At 39.3% G+C, this 23,796-nt stretch overlaps 1 protein-coding gene across 2 annotated transcripts in view; it reads left to right on the top strand.

Moving 5' to 3' along the window:
* nlgn2b (neuroligin 2b) overlaps window positions 1–23,796 on the top strand; it is a 97,373-nt gene that overhangs the window by 63,165 nt on the left and 10,412 nt on the right. For both annotated transcript variants that reach the window (XM_034226661.1, XM_034226660.1), the window contains exon 5: window positions 22,682–22,867. In XM_034226661.1, coding sequence (XP_034082552.1) covers window positions 22,682–22,867 — 186 coding nt within the window. The remainder of the gene's footprint in view (window positions 1–22,681; window positions 22,868–23,796) is intronic.

Genomic DNA, 23,796 nt, shown 5'->3' with positions numbered 1-23,796 from the left:
TTAACGTTGTTGAACATTTTTGGTATGTGGGCGAATGTGTGCTCCTTCTCTCTCTCACTCTCAGATATGCTTTAAATGGGTTACTGTACTAAGGCGATTATCCTAGTGTGTGTGTGTGTGTGTGTGTGTGTGTGTGTGTGTGTGTGTGTGTGTGTGTGTGTGTGTGTGTGTGTGTGTGTGTGTGTGTGTGTGTGTGTGTGTGTGTGTGTGTGTGTGTGTGTGTGTGTGTGTGTGTAGCATAAGGATGCATGTGCACACAAATACCTGCTGTGCACGTGACAGAATGTGAGCGCGCGCCATTCGGTTGCGTGCCGTGCGTAAAATATACATATGAATAATGCAGCATCCATCTGAATATTTAATGGCGCTCCTCTCTGACACTGTGAATTTGAGTCAAAGTGAGAAACACAGGCATGCCTTTTTTTAATAGTTTTACATTCTAATCTTTAGTATTATCCTGTACTTACACACACAGGAGCTTACAAATGCCAACCTCATTTCATACAATGCCTGCGCCTTTAAGAGAGCGATTGGGAGTCGCGTATAAGGGAAGAAGAGAGAGCAGGGAATAGAGAAAGATGAGCGAGGGAGAATCATAGAGAGACAGTGAGGGGAGAGGAAACAGAAGGAGGGTAGGGGAATATGGGAACGGTCTAAAAATAAACCGTCAGAATTTTTTTTTTCGTATCTGCAGTGATGCAAAGTATTCATTTAAATAAACGCTCCTGCAGTGTGACCACAGCTCCCTTCCACACCGCTTAAACTCCTTATGCTTCCACTCCACTACGACACGTACACATGTCATCTTGAAGCAAATGTCATAATACTGATCTTATTAATTTATCTTAGGTGCTGTGGTTGTGGAGCGACATGGGTGAATGAGGGCAAAATGTCTGCTGCACACTGCCTGGTTCAGAGGGTTGGCGACAGTTGAGTTTCCAGATTTGTTCCTCGGCTCACCTTCTCCTACCTTCCTCCTGCTCCCGGCCCAGAGAGCCTTCTGATTTGTGTTGCACGGCCATCTGTTCGGACTAATTAACTAATTAATGAACTCTGGGGAAAGGCCCACCATCGAGGGCTCTGAGAGTGAGAACATTTTTCACCTCAGGAAGAGAGATGAAACGCTTCTCCTGGAAACGTTTTCTCTGCATTTCCACCTATTTATTTTTTAAGTAAAAGCAGGCCATTTAGTATTAAAAACCACCGCATTTAACAACCATGGATTTTAAACTGATTGAATTGAGTTATTAAGTTAACTTGGTAATTATCCTGCCACATTTTAAATGTGAAATTGTGCTGGGAGATACTTTGAGACTCCACACATCTTAGTCATTTGTTACTTAGAGATCGAAAGAGGTCTTAGAGAAGCTCAAGACAAATAACTGGAAATGAGTCGTCCATGTTAACATCCAAATCGATCAATACTGGTGGTCTGAATTTCTTATAGTCTATTGATTGGATATGTTGATTACCTGGGGGAGGTGCAACAATCACTACAACAACACTATATCAACACAACAATGACATATAATCAGCCGAAAACGATTACATGGTGAACGTCTGAGCAAACATCTGCCTATTGACTACATTGACTTTCGATTGGATGAGCATTTAGCCAGTGATCATGGCAGCAGTGATTGTAGCTAGGATAAGTCTCATTATTATCAGCTTAAATTACTCTATTTCGGAATGCAATGACAGGTTAGCAAATATTTAACAAATCATGTAATTTTGGGATTTTTTTTCTACGATCCTGATCCTGATACAGTACTTGCATTTTCTACATAAGGAAGCTGCATAGTACACACTTAAAGTACTATGAAGTTAATCAAATATAATCCAAGGTATATACTGTACTTGATAACTAAATAGCTCTGCATTGCATTAAATGGGCCTTATTGTGTTTTTTGGGTTTTCCCTCTACTGTCGTGTGATGTATAGGTTTGTCTGTCTTTAAGCTCTATGTTGGTCTCCACCACCCAATAAAGCAACAATATGTCTCTTTAGCAGACCTTTTTGTTGTAGATACATGCCTCCTGTACCTGGAAACAAGGTCGTCCACAGCGGTTAGACTGAACCCAAGACAGCGTTATTTGTATAGCACATTTCATACACGTGGGCATCTAAAAAGGCTTAGTGAATGTAGAGTAAAGACAGAAAATGTAGACTTAAGTAGAAAAGTACTTAAGGCCACAACCTCACCACCCAGTTACAGTGAAGGCAATTTAAAGCTTAGCTAAAACAATAGGATTTAAGTATAGGGTAGAGTAAGCAGTGTATAATAGAGTGCTTAGCTTTGTAGGGGCTTGTCCAATATTATCTTTGAGATTATGTCCTAAGGGTGCTGCAAGGTTAGGGTTATCCTGATATTAAATATGACGACAGACATTCAAAGCAGCATTTGAAAACATCAGTAAAAGCTTTAAATGTAAAAAAAGGTTTTGTACAGTACTAATCACTACAAGGGACCTTTTTTACATGACACATATCATCCATTGTTATTCAAATATTGATTAGACCAGCTCGGAGGTTTAAGAGTCCACATTGTCTTATCTGTTATCTTCAATATTAGCTTTACTTTGGTGGAAAACCTTGATATATCTAACCAGAGTGATTATGCTCCATCCTTTAAAGTGAACTACCATCATTGTGTTAATTGGACATACTCAATACTCAATACTTCTACTACTTTATTATTCCATCCGGCTTGTAATACTGTTGAGTTGGTTTTTAAAAGTACAGACCAATAAATTAAAAAGTGATATATCCAAAATGAACCAACCCGGTATTACCCAAGACGTGAACATGTGACGATTTACCATGCTGGGAGATGTGAAGATGTCACGATTTCATCCCTTCAAATGTGACAGTCACACGGTATTGTTAACCCATGTTAACCAGTGGAGAAATAACCGGAAATGCCAAGCAAATGCTACCCCGACGTAATGATTTATTTTGTAATAGTCACACTCGATTACGCCGATTTTCTTGTTGCCCCAGCTGGTCGACACCTCTTTTAGCAGAAACAAAGGCTACATTAATGTATTAAATCGATGTGTGTGGATGTGGAACCGGAAACAGACGTAGGCAAGATCCTCAGCTCGATGATTGGATGGTTTAGCCGCAATGCATGCTGGGATTTGGTGTTTATGTGATGTGAAATCTGAAAACGTTTTTTCTAAATAAAATAATACTTTATTCCGAGTGTGCTTGCTTTTCTCTTTGAAAGTCATCACATAACGGCTTTGTAATACACGGTTCGGCTGCATTAAATATTACATATCTGCCGTAGTTCTCTATTTATAGAGCCCTGCTGAGAAGACTTCTAGACAAACAGGAGAACTGCCGCCAAAACTGAATATGTGACGTGGATCATAAATATAATAATTCCTTACATTTATTATAGCGCTTTTTCAATGACTCAAAGCGCTTTACATATACACACATTACACATATATGCAATGGTCAGATACTGTGGACAATACCCACAGGAGCAAGTTCAGGTGAAGTGTCTTGCCCAAGGACACACCGGCTTTACAGACGCAGCAGCGGCGGGTTTCACCCCTTGATCTGATGATCATTGCACAGCGCACTGCGCCACACCGTCTATCTTCACGCCTCGAAGTCATCGAGGCGCTTTTACAAGTACACATTAGTATTATACATGTACTGTGGACAATACCCACAGGAGCAAATCCGGGTGAAGTGTCTTGCCCAAGGACACAACGGCCTGACGCAGTGGCGGCAGGAGCGGGTTTCGAAATGGAGTTCCCCAGCACTCCCCCTTGATCTGATGATCGGATGCACAGACCACTGCGCCACCCGTCCCAAATATATCAGCAATTAAACAACATCTTACATTTCTTTTCACACAATACGTCTCCTTGCAGTTTCAACACTAATTCGGCTGACTTTTATATTTGATCCAATTAGTAGATAGGCTATATTTACACCATAAAGGTGCACAGCTGATATAAAGGGACACCTAGTGGTTAAAGCACGTTATTGAATTGTATTATTTTATTATTAGATATTAGATATTAGATACGAACCGTGTATTACAATGCCGTTATGTGATGACTTTCAAAGAGCAAGCACACTCGGAATAAAGTATTATTTTATTTTAAAAAAATGTTTTCAGATTTCACATCACATAAACACCAAATCCCAGCATGCATTGCGGCTAAACCATCCAATCATCGAGCTGAGGATCTTGCCTCTGTCTGTTTCCGGTTCCACATCCACACACATCGATTTAATACATTAATGTAGCCTTTGTTTCTGCTAAAGGAGGTGTCGACCAGCTGGGGCAACAAGAAAATCGGCGTAATCGAGTGTGACTATTAAAAAATAAATCATTACGTCGGGGTAGCATTTGCTTGGCATTTCCGGTTATTTCTCCACTGGTTAACATGGGTTAACAATACCGTGTAACTGTCACGTTTGAAGGGACGAAATCGTGACATCTTCACGTCTCCCAGCATGGTAAATCCTCACATGTTCACGTCTTGCCGTGATACCGGGTTGAAATGAACATCCTAACGTTCCCAGTTTGTTACACACTTTTATCAGTTTCTTACTCAATATCATTTTTATAATTATATATTTCGATGGACCTCTGTGCATGGACCTATTATAGCACAAGTCAAAGTGTATGCCAAAACACTACTTTGCCCAGTGAGCCTTGGGAATCAGTTTGATGTTTGTTGCCCCTTGTTCTCAAAAACCTCCCTTAAAATATGACATAAAGAGTATTTTTAGCCAGCACAGGTTTTGCTTTCAATTAATTGCAGCCTGCTGCAATCTCACAGCTCTAAATACAGTGAAACACACCTCCCACTCCACAAACAGAACCACAATCTTCCCACTCTGCAGGCAAATATGAACTCCTCTTTCCCAGCCCACCCTCACTGATCGGAATCAGTGTCTGGTTTATTAGCAGGTTGTAGCCTAAAAAGAACAAGATAACCATGGTAGGAGAAAGTAAAACATTCAAATAAAATAAAAATGTTTGAAATGTAAAAATAAAATATGATGATTATCTTTCAAATATCCATCATATATCAGAATTACGATGAAATCTGTATCGGAGCAATTACAGAAAAAGCCCCAAAATAGAAGTATCTGAATTAAAATAAGTTATATAAATATGAAAATTCAATACATTACAAAATATACATAGAACTATATATTATGCATTAGAATAAAAGCTGCATACAAAATAACAATATACAATTAAAACACATTACATGTCATTTGTTAGACTCTTTTATCCAAAGCGACTTACTCAGTACCGTGGACAAACCCCACAGGAGCAATTTGGGGTGACGTGTCTCAGGGACACAACGACATGCCGACTGCAGTGGGACTCGAACTTGCTACCCCCTGATTCGAAGTCTAGCACACTATCCATTGAGCCACAGCCGCCCATACAATATATCTGCAATCAAATAAAGGCTGTATAGAAACAATACAAAACAAACATGGAAAGACGCTACACAAATGTCAAATATATCTGAATATAACTGCATAAAAGAATACAAAATACAGTCATTCTAATTGCGACTAGCTTCACATGCAAACCAACATGTTGGATATTGAACATACTGTAAGGAACAAAGTTTTTACTTTGCTAAACTTTATGGTGATTATTACGAGTGTGATTGTGTAGAATGTGAGGGAGTGTGATGAATGTGATGTTGAAATGTTGCGTGTCGAAGGCTTCAGGTTGTAGCCAAGAACAGTTTCCTTCATTATACAGTATAGTCAAAGTTCACATTGAGCACTAATGACGTATAGGTATTCTGAGCGATACTGACACCAATCTGCCTCCCAGGCTGGCAGCCAGCTGCACAGCTGGACCAATCAAATACATGGAAATAATGAACGCAGCGAGTCGTACTCCATGTTCGACATCTCTCACACCACATAACGTGTCACAGTCAAACTCAAAAGGTCAAGGTCTCTTGAGTTCATAAAATATCAACTAGGAATTATTAAAAAATACTTCTTAAAGCTCCACCACCTGCCTGAGAAAAACGGTGGTTTTAAGCTTTTTTCAGTATCAAAATAAGCCTCTAATAGCTGTTTGTACATCCATAAGCACTTTACAAAGAGAGAGCTAATTCTGCGGAATAGTGTCAATGAGCCCAATCTTTTAACAAATACAACCAATAACCAGATAATTCACTCAAATACTAGCCGTTAATGCCGGCTCTGTGCTGGAACATCTCTAACATGACTCACCATCATAGGGATGGGTATCGTTAAGGTTTTAACGGTACTACTACTTTTATTGATCCGGTCCTTTAACGGTACTCTTATCGGTTCTATTGGAGAAAAAAATAAGGTAAACTAACTAAACAAATTGTGAACAAAATTAACATTGCTTTTTATTTAAATTAAATAAATAATATTTCACATCAAAAGAAACAACAATGTTTTAACAAATGGTATTAAATAATCTGATGACAGAACTGTAAACAGAAGCTGAAACTTTAACCAAATAAATAACTCAGTTACTTCTAATCATTAACCCATGTTTGTATCATTGAGTTAACTCTGTGTGTTGGTGCTAGCATACATAACACCTGACGTGGAAAAGTTACTTGTGGACGGGGCTACAGAGCTGCTAGAAAGACAGTCGAACCCGGTGCATTCCTCCGTCTGAATGTGGAGCACTTTTGCTAAATGTTTAGACAAATTGCTCGTGTTACCGCCCTTACATGCTAAACACTTATTGCACTTTTGGCAACGAGCATTTTCCACATCTAGATGGGTAAAGTCTCCGCCATCTCCGCTGTGTGTGTGTGTGTGTGTGTGTGTGTGTGTGTGTGTGTGTGTGTGTGTGTGTGTGTGTGTGTGTGTGTGTGTGTGTGTGTGTGTGTGTGGTGTGTGTGTGTGTGGTGTGTGTGTGTGTGTGTGTGTGTGTGTGTGTGTGTGTGTGTGTGTGGTGTGTGTGTGTGTGTGTGTGTGTGTGGTGTGTGTGTGTGTGTGTGTGTGTGTGGTGTGTGTGTGTGTGTGTGTGTGTGTGTTGCATGCATGTAGCATGTGTGTAAACTGCCCCGCCACCTCGCACACAGACGGGGGAGAGAGGGATCTCTCGTCTGGATTGGAAAGATCGAAAATACTAAAAATAATCATAGATGCATTTTGCAGTCTTTTTGCGTATTAGAAACGGAGTTGGTGACACTAAAACTGCAATATAATGTTTGTGTAGCATAATACATATGACATATATTTTAGATGTCTCCAGTACCGATAAAAAGACCAATAACGTCGGAGCTTAACGGTACCACGGTCTTTAATAATTTTTTTTAAAGTTTAATACCGGGGCTCGGTACCCCCCATCCCTACTCACCAATCACATCTAGTGTAGCCAGTGAATCTGAGCTGCTTGTATGATTTCAACATTAAAATAAACGTATTGATGCAATTAATACACCGTAATAAATGTACATTAACATTAGAATGTTCATCTCTCTCACTCACACGGTTAATTAGCTTTGAGATTAGATGACCTGTCTCTTTTAAGGGCTATGAATTTGAAATGGAACTTTCTGTACAGAGCTTGGAAACATCTCTGTGTCAGTATGACTTCTGAAGCATTGCTTTTTAAATTAGCAGGACAGCCTGGTTTCACTGCACAGCTTGGCACCATGTGAATGGTCCTTAGAGAGTAAGAATTGAGTGAGATAAGTAAGGTAATAAACACAATGACATTGGAAGCCTATGGGCGGCGTGCTAAAATTACATTAGTTCAGCAGGAGGAAGCCCAATTACAATATAATTACATTTCTGGGTATACTTGACATACAGAGTGATGCATAATTGAAATTGACCTGCCAGCAGTTCTTCAGATGGAGCTTCTGGAACCAACAAGGAGGTTTAAAGCGAGACACTATCTGAAAAAAGGGTGGGTTTTTTTGCGCTGGCGGCTGGGGCTTGGGAGGTAGCGATCATACACCATTAGGAAGGTCGGTGGTTCGATCGGCAATTGTCTTAATGATAGTAATACACTGGAAAAGTTTGAGATATCTAACAATTGAAGTTGTTCACTCTATTCAACTGTAGTGTCTTGCAGAGAGTATTGCATTTTACAATATAAAGGAAGTTTTTTAAGTCGCATGGTGATATCTATTTTGTACATAATCTCCCCTAAACATATTTATGTGAAATAAGAGGTCAGGCACAGCACCAGTGGCGACTGGTCATTAGGGGCAGGTTGTTAGGATTATGTTTTAAACAGGACCCAGGCGCAGGCAATGACTGAAGATGTTTAAATGGTTTATTGTTTCGGAGACTCAGGCAGGTTTGGTGGCTATGGAGGTCCGGAGTGGAGGTAGGCAGTGAGAGGCTGGACTGATTACAAGGCAGACAGGTATGATGCAGGAAGAAGCAGGCAGGTTGGCTGGAAGTAGTGATGTTATGTATTGCGCCGAGGCTTCGGAGCGTGTGTCGAGTAATCCCCGAAGCTTTTTGTGAAGCATGTATCGAGGCTTGTATCGTTTTGGGCCAGTGACGTCATCGATGACAAACGAAGCCTCGCTGCCTGTCGATACCACGTGACTGCTTCAGGAAGCCATTCAGATCGGTTGAACCGTTGAACCGTTCTTATTATACATCCATGGTTGAACCACAACGCTCATAATACCCATGGATGTATAACAAGAACCATATTACCCCTCCTGTACCATAGACTGTATATATAAAGTCCTGTACCCGGGCCCGGTGACACGATGGAATCAAAAGAGCTCAGACCCTCACTAGAGGTCGGAACATGTCATAAGTATAAATAGATACAAGCATAAATAAATGTAGGAATAAAAACATCAATAAAAACATGAATAAATACAGGAATACATATCTTGCAGTGTTTTCAGGGAGCTTTAGTGTGTGTGCTGTGGCTCAGATGGAAAGCAGTTGACTCGTGACTGCAGGGTCCCTGGTTCAACGACTGAACAATACGTATTTTTTGTTGTTTATAAAAGCTACAGCTAAATGAGATAATGTAGTTAATGAATGTATTCTTTGATATGGTTTAGCCTTTCTCAGGCTACAACATGGTTAAGTTTACGAATATTATTAAGGAATACAAATCCCTCTTTGCAATGTTTACCAGCCTCCTTAGGCTTTTCAATCACTATCATTAAACTGGAATAAATACAATATTGTTAACATGAAAATATGATTTAATGTTCGTTGTTTAGAGTTATTCTAAGGCTTTACTCATTGGGAACTCGGTATGAGATAGAGCACACTGTTGAGATGTCCAATCTGCCTGTTTTACACACTTTGACCAACAGGGGGGTTTGTGTTCAGATGAAGCCCATGATGAAGCCTCATGAGATGAACCCTTTTGCGAACCAATTGGCTGGAAAACTTCAAAGCTTCATAAGGCTTCATCTCACCATCACTAGCTGGAAGCTCTGGTGGACGATGGCCGAGGGATTGCACTGGAAACACAAGGAGAAACTTAGTTACAAAAAGTACGGAATTACACGCAGACAGGATAACTGAATGGGCAGCCAGGAGGATGTAATACCACTGGTGTAGAAAACAATCTGGCGGTGAGTTGCTGGGAGACTGGAGTAGATAAGCTGTGTCCTGATTAGATGATGAGGGACAGCTGAGTCAGACGGCCAGGTGAGAGCAATCAGGCTGCTGCCTGCAAGGGAAACCACACCCTCTCCACACACACACAGGGGAACAAACAGGGACACAGTTTGGACCGTGACACAGGTGGGGCACAGCCCGACCTAGTGTCAGAGCAGAAAGTATTAAAATAATAATTACAAAACAATGCAAAGAAAATACATCTTAAAATATATTGTACGATCATGTTTAATCATCTGATTCGTCTGTACATTGCTGTTTTAGTCTGTGTTCTTCTAATTAGTGTCTACAGTGTGCCTATTGAGCTGTTTTGAGCTACGTGGGTCAAGCCCCGATCAAGCCCCTCTCTCTCACTGTCTAAGTGAATGGGTGCTGTAAAAACTACACTGCGCATGCTCAGAGTCTTTTTCTATTCAATGTGTGCGGCAAAAAAATAATCACCATAGGGGCACTGTGCTGACATCCCCACCAAACGTCATCTCACATAATTCAGAGCTGATTGGCTGTAAGTACGTGTGCCGCGAAAATAAAAATCTATCGATTAGATTTATGATAGACTTTTGAAACTATAAGAAGATAAGGAGGACTTTTACAAAAAAGTAATAGAGATTTTTGTCCAGAGGGATAGGCAAATAGATTTCATCTTCAAGTCAAGGTAAGACCGCCATTTAATTGAAAATGGGATCTTACTAAGAGAGAACAATCCAATAAAATTAAAAAATGTTGAGTATCCTTTTGTTGAACTGTCTGTTTAAAATTAATCGAAGCATCAGACTAAAAAAGCTTTTGAAAATAATAGAATATTTTGATTTAGGTAAAAATATAATATTTGTAAATCTGAAGACGAGTCAGTGCCAGTGCCTCACCAGCCATGAAGCTTATATATAAACATCTAAGTTTTTTGTGCCCCACCACTTTTGTACATATAAAAACGCAACTGCACAGCACCAACCTTTGAATTAAAGAATGGACGTGATTATACATAATTTATGATGTGAAAAAAGACAAGGTAAAAAAACAAACCTCCAGGAGGTGCTAGAAATGGTTTTGACTTCAGGTCATAGACAGAAAAGTGTTTTCATTAAAACTAGCCCTTTTATTTTGGAGCAGTTATATAAAATATTTACCACTCAAAGTACATGCTTGTTCACATAGACTCTTATGAGATATGACATAACGCTGCACATTTTGTGTGTGACTAGAATCCGTTATTTACAGAAAAGCTTCTTAAATTCTTTGAAAACTAGTAATACTGCATACAGTACAGATATTCATCTACGACTGCATTCAACACCCAAGGTTACCGCACAGTACTGAATAATCAATGTCACTTTATTCCATTTGTCAAAACAGCTTCTTTAGTGGAGTGTGCAGGAGATATTCACCATCTGCTAATGGTTTTATTTCCTTTTTTTTTTTTTTTGGTAATAGCGCCTCTGCTTTTGCTTGATTCATTTCGTGACTCACGGATACAGAAACATTGCTTTGTTTCCTCTCTTCAATCACCTTTCTCTGTGTGCAGTATTAAAAAGGCAATATCTTCCCTCTGATTTTTGACATCTCTAATCATCTCCAGCGTGACGTCACAGTGGAATGATATAATTAAAATATTTCTTTCACCTCTCTGCCATGTGGGAACTGACAGTATAGCTTTGGTTTAATACCTGTCTGATGTTATTTTGTATCCCTTTCTCCTGCCCGACCCCCTCCTCACGTTCTCTTTTCAGATACATTTGTTCAGTTATCCTTATAGAGCCCTGGATAAAATTAAAATTAAATCACTTGATGTGGAGTTGCTCCCCCTTTTTATTTGATAACGCACACTCTCTGTGTCAAGATCAAATGTAATCAAACCTTTTGATTTATTATTTGTTCTATGCTTATACATCCTGTCTTCCTGTGCAATAAAATATCAATAAGAGATAATGGTTTTAACCATGACTCATCTCATCAGCGTACATTAGAGAAACGCTAAGTGCTTCTACCATTTTTAACCTTTTTTTTGTTGCATTCAATGGCAGTGTGCATTTTGTTTTGATTATTTTAGTAAAAGAAATATGAGTGGAAGCTGTGGTTATTATCAGATTAGTCTTGTGGGTTTTTTCGTCAAAGGACAATCACCGTGATTCAATACGTTGTGAATATTTCTGTTTTAAATGTCCCTCCATCAAGGCCCACCACTCCTCCTGTTTCCTTTCACTTCCCTATCTCCGGCCCTGTGTCTTTACTGAGAGGTTGATGACTCTCCTCACAGTTGCTTGGCCGTTACCTAAAGCAAGTGTTGAATATGCATGAGTTCAGCCTCATAAACTGCTGCTCTCAGCACTAAAGTCAGTAGGAAGCCCAGCTCAGCAGATGAGGGGGGGGGGGGATCAGAAAGAAAACTTAGTGAAAAAGAAAGAGCAGAAGAAGGAACTTGCTTGACTTCAATGATGGAAGATAAACCAGATTTGCTCTCTTCATGTTGCCCTTGCGATGAAAGCAACAGGAGGCTAGCATGCTTGCTCACACACTCACAATCGTTGTGTGTGTGCTCTGTTTCTGTGTCCATGTGGTTTTGTTTCCTCGAATATGGAAGTGCTCCAATGTGTGTTTGCAAGTGCTCTCTTGAGTGTCTGTCCATATCATTTCGCCCAAAGCTCTGGACAGTTGCCAGGCAACTGTGGCAGGCGTGCTCAGCACTGGGCCGGGCGTGCCACGGAGCCAGCACTTCCACATGCCCGTGGTCCGATAAGTGGCACGGGTCAGCGCTGATACGGCACCGGGTCAGAGGCACATGGGGCTAAGAGCCAGTCGATTGATGGGAGGATTTTAGGAGAATAAAATGACACAAACACATTTTAAGGTAGTATTGGTGCTGCATGTGATTCTACTCAAAGTCAATGGCTTTATTGCCATGTGCGCAATAGCTACAGTGTAGTTTTGGCATTGAACACCTAAAATCCAAGACTCATCAAACAATGTAACAGAAATATTGGGGAATATTGAATTACCTGTAATGGGATTACGTAATCTGGATACAAAAATCGGTAACATGTCACAGATTACCGTTACATTTTTAAAATGGAGGGATTACAAACAGGATTACATTGTTTCTAAAAAAAACAAAAAAAGAGCATTTAGTGTTTGCTGTAAATCAGATCAGATTGTATTTCTTCTTTGTAAACTGTACTGTTCTGTAGGCTAATACTTTAAGTGTGAATCTATACGCCTACTGCCTGAATCTGCTTTATGGTTTTCTTTGGTTCATTTGTTCTTTTTTTATTCAGTAGTTAAACCTATGTGTTCATGAAATAGTGTTTAACTGGATTTATTAAACTAAAATGGGGAATCAGCTCAGATTTTATTTCTGCTTATTTAATATATAAAATAGAATCTCTGAGCAGAGGAGACATTACTAATACTTAATATATGGGTTTGTTCTTTTGCTAAGGTTACATTGCTGTTTTACATATTACACTTAAAGGGGACCTATCATGCAAAATGCACTTTTTTATGTCCCCGGTCTGTCAAGGAACTCACGCAGCGTCAGAAAATAAAACTCCCTCTCTTTTCCTCCGTATCCAAATCTCTACAACGGGGGGTACAACGGCGCTGATCCAGATTATATCGGCCACTATCAGAAACATTGCTATCAGAAACAATGCCCGACTTCTTTGGACGTAATATGGTTGATGTTTATATTAGCATCGCTCACACTCAGAGCTAACCTGTACTGGAGACCATATGTGTGAAGAAGCAGGAAATAAAAAGGAACTCACCTTGTGGTATAACCGGCAAGAGAGAAAGCCTTTGAGCTCCATACTGTTTCAGACATAATCCTTGATAATCCATGATATGGCGTTTCATCACAGCAGTATATGCCGATAGAATCTCCCACATGAGCTGGCATAAACTCTGACCCTCTTTTTTTAATCTTTTTTTTATTTTTTAAAGATTTATACATAAAATCAGCTCTTTTGAAACAGGAAGTGAAATAGAGGGATATGAGGCATGGCTAGAATGGGTGATCTGTTTGGTATTTTGAGCAAAACACTTTACTTGTTTTTTATATATTTGTATATATCTGAGACCTATGATATTGCCTAAAAATAGCATGATAGGTGACCTTTAAGTAAAACATGTTTTATTGATATTTATTTATTCTTGTATTTAGTTAACGTAACGGAAAGTATCAGGTTGCATTACTTTTATATTTTGATACTTACATTAATTTACTGATTACATTTTACAGATAACTAGTAATTGTAAGAGAATACATTGACATTAGTAAGTAACTCTCCCAACCATGTATCTTTATAATACAAATATTGTCAACTAAACACACGTAAAAGGAAAAAAGTTAATAAAATGAAATTCTGCACAGTGGAATAAAATACTGTGTATGATTCATTATTATGTTTTCAATAATCTAGCCTCACACATATCACCGCACTGTGCTGTGGTTACTTTTACATTTGTCACTCCTCTCATTTCTAAATCATAATTGAACCTAGCTCATGACTATTACCTCTAAATTATATGGTAGATTTTCGAGATCCAGATTATTGAGCAATTTTTGGATCATTCGTTTGTTTTCTCAAGGAAAATGAGTAGTGATTCTGAAGGAACATGGCTGCTTCCATGTTTCTGCTTTGTATGAACAACATCGAGGTCACTACCGGAGCGGACCAACACTAAAACATTTTGTCCCAGGAGTTTTCCTCCCGAGGTGGACGACCAGATATAGGCTCAGGCACATGGACATTTTGATTAATCTACTTAACATTGAATTATTGCTGTTCATGCAGACATACTAGCATTGTGTCTCAGTAGAGGTCAAGTAAATACTGTCCATACTTCAGGATGCTGGCACAGTAGCAAAGAAAGTACAAGGCTTTTTTGTAGGATGATTTTTTTTTTAAATGGCCAACATTTGTTTGATATTCTTTTTTATTACATTTTGGATATTATTATGCGCTTTCAAAGCGGAGTACTTTTCCCTTTTAGTTCCGATAGTTCCTGGGATTTTGCGTTCACACCAAAAAGAGAACTTAGTTCATGAGAACTTTTACCCCCTATTCAGTCCCTGCTAGAGAGAGAAAAAAGTTCCAAGTTCTGATTGGCTGGGCGAATTGCAAACATATATATATGTTTATTTATACATATATATATATATATATATATATATATATATATATATATATATATATATATATATATATATAACCTATATACCAATTGGATCAAATATGAAAGTCAGCCGAATTAGTGTTGATACTGCAAGGAGACATATTTTGTGAAGAGAAATTGAAGATGTTGTTTAATTGGTGATATATTTATGATCCACATCACGTTTTCAGTTTTGGCGGAAGTTCTTCCTGTTTGTCTAAAAGTCTTCTCAGCAGGGCTCTATAAATAGAGAACTACGGCAGATATCTATGTAATATTTAATGCAGCTGAACCGTGTATTACAATGCCGTTATGTGATGACACTCGGAATAAAGTATTATTTTATTTTTTTTAAATGTTTTCGGATTTCACATCGCATAAACACCATTTCCCAACGTGCATTGCGGCTAAACCATCGAATCACCGAGCTGAGGATCTTGCCTACGTCTGTTTCCGGTATTGTTAATGATGGATGTATTTTGTTATACACACATTTCTTCACATTTAAATTAAAATGTACATTAAAGTATTTCGTGAGGCCTTCTAAAATGTTTTTAACTATAACTACGGTACTAGTTGAAGAGTTTGTAAATTAACATGAACCGAAGCTGTTGCCTGGCAACGCAATCGCACAACGTCACGTCCGTTAATTCCACATCCACACACATGGATTAACATCGATTTAATACATTAATGTAGCCTTTGTTTCTGCTAAAAGAGGTGTCGACCAGCTGGGGCAACAAGAACATCGGCGTAATCGAGTGTGACTATTACAAAATAAATCATTATTATATTAATATTGACAATAACAACCGACCGTTGGGGTAGCATTTGCTTGGCATTTCCGGGTATATCTCCACTGGGTGGGCCATGTTAACAATACCGTGTAACTGTCACGTTTGAAGGGACGAAATAGTGACATCTTCACGTCTCCCAGCATGGTAAATCGTCACATGTTCACGTCTTGCCGTGATACCGGGTTGGATAAATAACATATGATTAATGGCCTATGTGAAATCACCTTTATTAACCATTTGGTGCTCATGCATCAATCATCTTTGTGATCCCTCAAATAAAGTCAGCCCTTGTGTCTATTTAGGCATCATGTATTTGGCAATATTACAAATAAAAATGAGATCATAATTTTGGACTTAATTTAAATTATCAATTATATAGTTAGGACTTTTTTTTATGTATCATACAGTATTATCTTAAAGCTCACAAACCATTTAAGATAACTCATTCATAATATTAACAAACTTTAATTTATAATTCAAAGTCAACAAGATCAGACCATCGGACCATAACACTGTTCATCTTATACCTACCTACAAAACGGTTCTCAAGCGTAGTAAACCACAGACCAAGACTGTAAAGGTTTGGACTAGTGACAGCATACTGTAGAGTCTCTTAAAGGATGTTTTCTCTCTACTGAGTGGAGTATCTTGAGATGGACGTGGATAATGCTACTGAGATGGTAACTGACTATATACAATTGACAATTGATGCCTCAGAAAGAAATAACTGTGTACCCCAACAACAAACCATACATAACTAAAGATGTTAAGGACTGCATCAATCGTAAAAATATAGCTTTTAAAAACCGGGATAAAACGCAACTGAAATGTGTGCAAAAGGAGCTTAACCACATGCTCAGAGAAGCTAGAAAGAGACATAAGGAAATTATTGAACATAACTTTTCTACAATGAACTCCAAGGAACTTTGGGACACTATGAAGGCAATCACAAATATGACTCCAGCTAAAAAAACGGATTAACTGAGTGACTTTTACATGAGATTTGAAACCCAGGACTTCCCCTCTGAATGTACAGACATCTGATACCTCATTCACACCAACGCAACTCCGGTTCAAGCTCCGTGCTAGAGCTTTTCAGGTTCAGAACCGGTTCTTCGGTTTAGCTCCGGCTCTTTTCACACTGCACAGAGTCCGACTGGTGCTGCGTCATTGCGTCATTGTTTGCGTGCCTGCTTCATAAAGCCAAACCGCGCGGAAACCCCTCACAGCTGACACCGACAACAACAACAATGGCCCATTGTGCTCCAGCTTCCTCTGTACCTCTTCGGAAGACCAGATTCCCAGTAGGTAGCTGGTCTCTTCAGTGGACCACTGCTGCTTGTTAAGTTTCTCCATCGTTGTGTACAAACTGGATAAAACGCGGGCTTCTTGTTGTTGTTCAGAAGTTGATCTGTCTCTGCCCCTGCCCCCGCCTCGACGTAAGCGTGACGTATGCGGTGCTTTTGCTCTGGCCGGACAATTTTTTGGTGCTCGAAATGAACCGGATTCCGGAGCTAAGAGGCTGCTCCGCTGCGGTGTGAACAGAAAACCCGGTGCTTTTCAAGCTCCAGCTCCGAACCGGCCCTGAAACACCGTTGGTGTGAATGAGGTATTAGAGACAATCTCTGCTACTGACCAGGATGAAAGGGTGGTGATTGACCCTTTAAAGGTCCAATCACTTTTCAAACACACCTGTACTAAGAAGGCCAAAGGGCCAGATGGCATCTCTGCATTCCTTCTCAAGACATTTGCAGAATAACCTTGTCCAAAGGTAAACAATAATTTTAGGCCTGTTGCATTGACATCCATTGTCATGAAATGTTTTGAGAGGATCATGGTGCCGCTGCTAAAGAAAGAGGTTGATGTACATTTAGACCCTTTTCAGTTTGTCTACAAGCAAGGACGTGGCACAGACGATGCTCTAAATAGCATCACACACCTGGTCACTAAACACCTGGAAGACCCTAAGGCAGGGGTCGGTAACAGGCGGACCACGGTCCGGATCCGGATCCGGACCCAGACGCCGACCTATACGGACCTGGACCTATAATCAATACATTAATAGGGGATTTCAATTTTGACGGGGCAATTCTATTTTAACCGCCGCCGACAGCGGGCGAAAGAGACGAGTGAGCGATACAGGGAGAGAAACACAGAAGAAGAGACGAGATCGCGGCAGGGAGAAGCGAAGAGGAAAATGAGTGAAGAGAAGAGTTAGCGATACAGGGAGAGAAGCGGAGAGGAGAGTGAACAGGCGTGTTAGCGGCAGACAGGGAGAGACACATAATTACACATGGCACTCTCCAAGAAGAGGAAAGTGGACAGTGAGAACAGAGCTTTTAACCCTGAGTGGACGGACTCATTCATGTTCATCCTGCCCACTGGGAGCACAGAACCAGTGTGTCTCATTTGTTCAGAGACCGTGGCGCTCATTAAAAGTGCCAAAACGCCACTATGAGACAAAACACAAAGTCTTTGACCAAACATTCCCTCTCAAGTCAGAACTGAGGTCACAAAAAATAAGCAGTCTCAGAGCCCATGATCAGTCCACCAGGATCAAAATGAAAACTAAATATCATTCCAGGGCAGGCTAACCGAGGCTAACCAATGAGCACCTGCATGTGTTTGGCCTTGACACAATTTCAGCCCAGATTTACAAACTCCTGGCAGGACAAGCTCGAGCTCAATTCTCGCACTGAATTTAAAAAAAAGTGAGTGAGGGACTGCAATATAAGAGGGAAAGAAAGATACACTTTAAAACTGTTCTATTGTTATGATGTGTAAAGACTGATATTGTTCTATAATCGTCTGAAACTATTAAGTCATGATGTGAAACGGTTAACAAAGAAAAAGGGAAACTCAAGCTGCTGCTATACTTTATTTTATTTATCTAAAATTAAGCATTTTTGAGATGCACATATTTTATTTATTTTCTCTATTTTATTTTTAAATGCAGCCCGAGAGGAACATTACACATATCCACAGTATTTACTGTATAATTCAATGTTAATTGACAATAAATATTGTTGTTTTTGAATTGTACTTTCTTTATTTGATTGGCAGTCAGTTGTTGATTACATGCAGACGTTGATAAAGCTACAGGCTACTTCAATATATGTCACACTAATTCATAAAGCAAGTTAGACATTTTGACGTTCCGGACCTTTGCATGGGGAGATTTTCTCTAACTGGACCTCGTTGAATTTTTGTTGAATACCCCTGCCCTAAGGCATATGTACACCTACTGTTTGTAGATTTCAGCTCGGCTTTTAACACACTGCAGCCTCACATCTTCCTTCAAAAACTGATAAAGATGATTTTAACCATCTAGTGCTGAATGTGAAGAAGACTGAGGAGATGGTGTGGGGCCCAAAGGCAGTGGGTAACCTTAGGCCGGTGGTTATCCACAATGAACCCATAACTCAGGTCAGCTCCTATAAGTACCTTGGTGTCCATCTAGATAATACACTCAGCTGGAAGGCGCATGTTCAAGGTCTGTGCTCTAGACTTCAACAGTGATTGTACTTTCTGCGTCGACTCCGGGCTTTCGGAGTCGACCAGCAGTTCATGTTACTGTTCTATCATGCAGTGTTGGAGAGCATCATTAGGTATGGTATCACTGCCTGGTATGGTAACTTGACAGTGCAGTCAAAGTCACAGATCGCCCGCCTGGTACAGACTGCTATGAAAATTATGGGGGTTAAAAAACACCTATCTCTCCAAAACATATACGAGCAGTCCATTATCAGACAGGCAAAAAAAATGGTGTCTGATCCCACCCACATACTCCACCCAGAATTCCAGCTCCTACCTTCTGGTAGAAGATTCAGGGTTCCCAAGAGCAGGCTGAACCGCTATAAGCACTCATTCCTACCTATGTCGATTAAGCTTCTTAACATTCACATGAAATGAAATGTAGTCAAATGTAATGAAATTAACTTTTTAAATGTTGGCCATGAGGGTAGTGCAATAGGTCGCCATTGTCAGTATGTGCGTCTGTGTATTGTGTTAGTTCAAACGGTGTATGACTGATGATATGTGTGTCTCTTAATGTCCACTATGTTTGTATATGTACATGTATGCGGAACTGCAGGACGGAGTCCAGAACAAATTTCCTTACGGGGACAATAAAGTATATCGTATCGTATCACATTTTCACATATCATGTCACATAAGAAAGCAGTAAAAAATGTCGGCAAAGACACAAGATTAGGAGGCCTACTTTAGGGAGAAAGTGGATTACCACATTACAATTTAAACACCATAATAAGAAACACATTTTCATAAAATGAAGTGTGATTAAAACCAGCAGGACCCAGGTTCATGAATTAAAAGATGCCACATAGGACAGGCCGCAAGTATTTAAAACTACTTCTCTCTGCAGGTGGTTTTGAGGAATCCAGTGAAGGAGGAATAAAAAGGATAAAATAATTTAAAATGCAATACATAAAGAAAATATATATTGGTAAAGATTAATAAAATAATTATGAACTGTGTCAAAGGTTGAATACCTAAGCAAATTATTCCCTAACAGTCCCGAAAAATATTGTTTTTATTAACCTCTGTATTTCACAGTAAGTACAGGTAAGTATGATCACATTGCTGTGTGATCCCATATACTTTACATTTTTATGTGGTAATCCACTTCCTCCCTAAAGTAGGCCTCCTAATCTTGTGTCTTTGCCGACATTTTTTACTGCTTTCTTATGTGACATGATATGTGAAAATGTGATCTTGTTGGCTTTGAATTATAAATTAATGTTTGTTAATATTATGAATGAGTTATCTTTAATAGTTTGTGAGCTTTAAGATAATACTGTATGATTCATAAAAAAAAGTCCTAACTATATAATTGATAATTGAAATTAAAGGTGGGGTAGGTAATTTTGGAGAAACCAGCTTGAGTGCGCTAGAATTTGAAAATACACAGCCGGAAAAAATCTGCCACTTCCTTACAGAGCCCCTCCTCCAACACACACGAACGCGCTCATGACCAATGAGGGCACGAGATAAATGTGTGCACAGATGAAAGGCTGACAGGCAGGTAGGCCATCCAGTTATTTTAGCCGGGCCGGCTAAAATGATTGGTCGTGCTTTTTACAGTACTACGGCTTCCACAGATGAATGTTTGTATGGATTTTTTGTCAAAGCACTTAAGATATTCATTGCTATCGGGATGTTAAGAGCATTCCATGGAATATAACAAAAAATGTATCTCGAGCCGGTTTCTCAAACTTACCTACCCCACCTTTAAGTCCAAAATTATGATCTAATTTTTATTTGTAATATTGCCAAATACATGATGCCTAAATAGACATAAGGGCTGACTTTATTTAAGGGATCACAAAGATGATTGATGCATGAGCACCAAATGGTTAATAAAGGTGATTTCACATAGGCCATTAATCATATGTTATTTATCAGTGTAAACGACGGAACAGATCACCACTTTATTTGAAGGGGCACAATCATGATGAAGTAATGACAAAATAATGCTTAGTTAATCATGATTACAACACTTGGAATTGCTGTTGGAAACTGGTCAGTTTTTTGCCCTGTCACTTTAACTGCAGATCTATATGAAGAACACATGAACATCATTAATAACTCAGAAGTCATGATGATTGAGATACCTTAGTTGATGCATTAATTAAGGTATTGTTCCGGCATTGGTCAGCTGCAGCTCACAGAATCATATATATACTTTATATAGATATGGCCCTACAATATATTGTTCAAATATAGCATGATAGGTCCACTTTAAGTAATACAAGACAGAATGATGATGATGATCTCCGCGCTACAGCTGCTCCGTGCATGCATGCAGGTGACATGTAATATCCAAGGATTAGAGACGGTTGGATGCTGCTGTTTTGAGCATTGCAATATATTTATTTTCATTATGTTATTTATTTATGATTATCCTTAGGCTCAGCAAAGATTTGATGTCAGCTGTTGCTGTCTTTTTTTCTATAGCTAATAGTTACTGAAATAGAGCCCTGCTGTTTTGTCAGGGCCTTTTCTTTAAATATAATTTAAAAATGTCGATACAGTAGCCCCTTTTTTTAAATAGTTTTTATAGGTGTTGCTATCTGTTTTGTGTAGCGTGGTTCGACAAGCAAGTCAGTGCATTCATTGGCTGGTATCAGAGAGTTACACGTGTCTGTAAATGCAATGAAAACATTTGGCCACAGCAAATCATTTATATTAAACATGTCATTTTTACTTTTGAATACTTCAGTACAAAGGATGTATTGAATAATTTAAGTGATATATGTGTACACATATAAATCATTAGTCAAAACAGGGCTACATTTGATTTAATTAAAAGGTATAATATGTGGTAAACTGAAGAGCCGTTTGGGAGCCGAAAGAGCCGGCTCTTCTTGGTGAGCCGAGCCAAATGATCCGGCTCACCAAGAAGAGCCGGAATTCCCATCACTAGTGTGTACCTACAGTATGAGTGAATTTCCACATTAACTTATATTATGTAGCTTTAAGTGACAAAAAACAAGTTCTGGTATGAGTTATGGGCCTTTGTGGAATATTCTGCTCATGCACAAGAAATGGCAAAAAAATGTTTAACTGAAAAATATAATAATATAATAACATAACAACAAAGTGAATGTGAGAGGCTTAAGAGACGGGTAGGCCACCTTGCTGTTTTGCGCTTTTTTATTATTACATCCACATCCGCATCCGCAGTTTACTGAAAACATTCAGTCTTCTCAAGTGATCAAAAACCGTGTGACATTTTGTTCAGCTTATTCTCTCTTGTTGTGGGTGTGCACCTACTGTGTGAATGTGTGTCCTGGAAGTGGGTGATACATGCCTTCTGTTGCTCTCCTCCTCTATCTGTTGACAAGTTCTCTTAACTGTGTTGTATTTCCAGCGTGGGTATTAAAAAATAGAGTCATTTGGCGAGCTCTCTGAAATCTCCTCAGACTGAGTTGGAGGCTGACAATGACAGGATGCCATCTTCTGTTTGTGTGGGATAGTTCCTCTTTAAAACAAACACACAGGATGATGTTGTCCTGTGCTCCTGAATTAGTTTTCCACACTTATTCAGTATTCTCTTTCTCTTTTTCACTCAGTGTTTGTTCTAATTCACCCCGCAGGGTTTCTGAGCACAGGGGACCAGTCTGCTAAGGGGAACTATGGCTTGTTGGACCAGATCCAGGCCCTGCGCTGGCTCAATGAAAACATTGGCCACTTCGGAGGGGACCCAGAGAGAATCACCATCTTTGGCTCGGGAGCCGGGGCCGCCTGTGTGAACCTCCTCATCCTCTCCCACCACTCCGAAGGTAAGGCTCTTTTTTCTCTGTCATTGTCACATTAGCAGTCATATACCCTGCTAGAAAAGGGATTAACATTTCAGAGCAGTGTGGGTAGTGTATTTCTTCAAGGAGCTTGTTAGTAATTGTAATGAATACCCTATAATACATATATATATATATATATATATATATATATATGTGTTATTCCCCAAAGTGAAGGGATGCAATCTTCAGAGATAAGGCGCACACTATATGCAATGATATTTTTTTCAATAAACATGCAGAATTGCACACATTGAGTCATTTTAAAGCAAATCAGATTGCCAATCTGGACCGCGATGGCAGATGGAGGAAAACAGTAGGATATTTGCCATAAATCATTACTCACCTAGGGATACAAGCCCTGTAATAATCCCAAACAACGTCATTCCACGAGGCTCTAGAATCTCTGTGTACTGTCCGCCTCCATTCAAACTAATCCTGTCTAGCTAAGGCATAAGAAGTCCATACGTATATATATTACTTACTTTTATATCATTTACTTGGACTTTCAATGACGACCATTATAACCACTTTCCATATGTATTATTTATTAGATATATAGTCAGCATAATATTTTGCATCATTAGTGAATTGTATATCTTTACATGGCTTGAACTGCTGACCAACCTTATTTCTTGTCTTTTCCAGCATTTTAAATGTAGACTGGCACGAGAGAGCAGACACCTCTAACAGGCAATGGTGCATTTTCATGCTCATATTTTATGTATACATTTTTTTACAGTAAAAAAAGGAAAGGTCCTCAAGCCTCTAACCTGGAAACCATTGCAGTACTTATTACGGACCCTACTATACTTTTGGCTGATCTTTGTAGGACCCACCAAATGTTTGATCCTTAATTCTCTGAAGGTGAACGGCACTTTATACTTTACCTAATACTCAGAGTATGTTATTGG

The sequence above is a fragment of the Gymnodraco acuticeps genome, unplaced genomic scaffold (genome assembly GCF_902827175.1).
Source record: "Gymnodraco acuticeps unplaced genomic scaffold, fGymAcu1.1, whole genome shotgun sequence".
NCBI lineage: Eukaryota > Metazoa > Chordata > Actinopteri > Perciformes > Bathydraconidae > Gymnodraco > Gymnodraco acuticeps.
The sequence above is the reverse complement of the archived record's forward strand: the minus strand, read 5'-3'. Positions and strand labels throughout refer to the sequence as shown.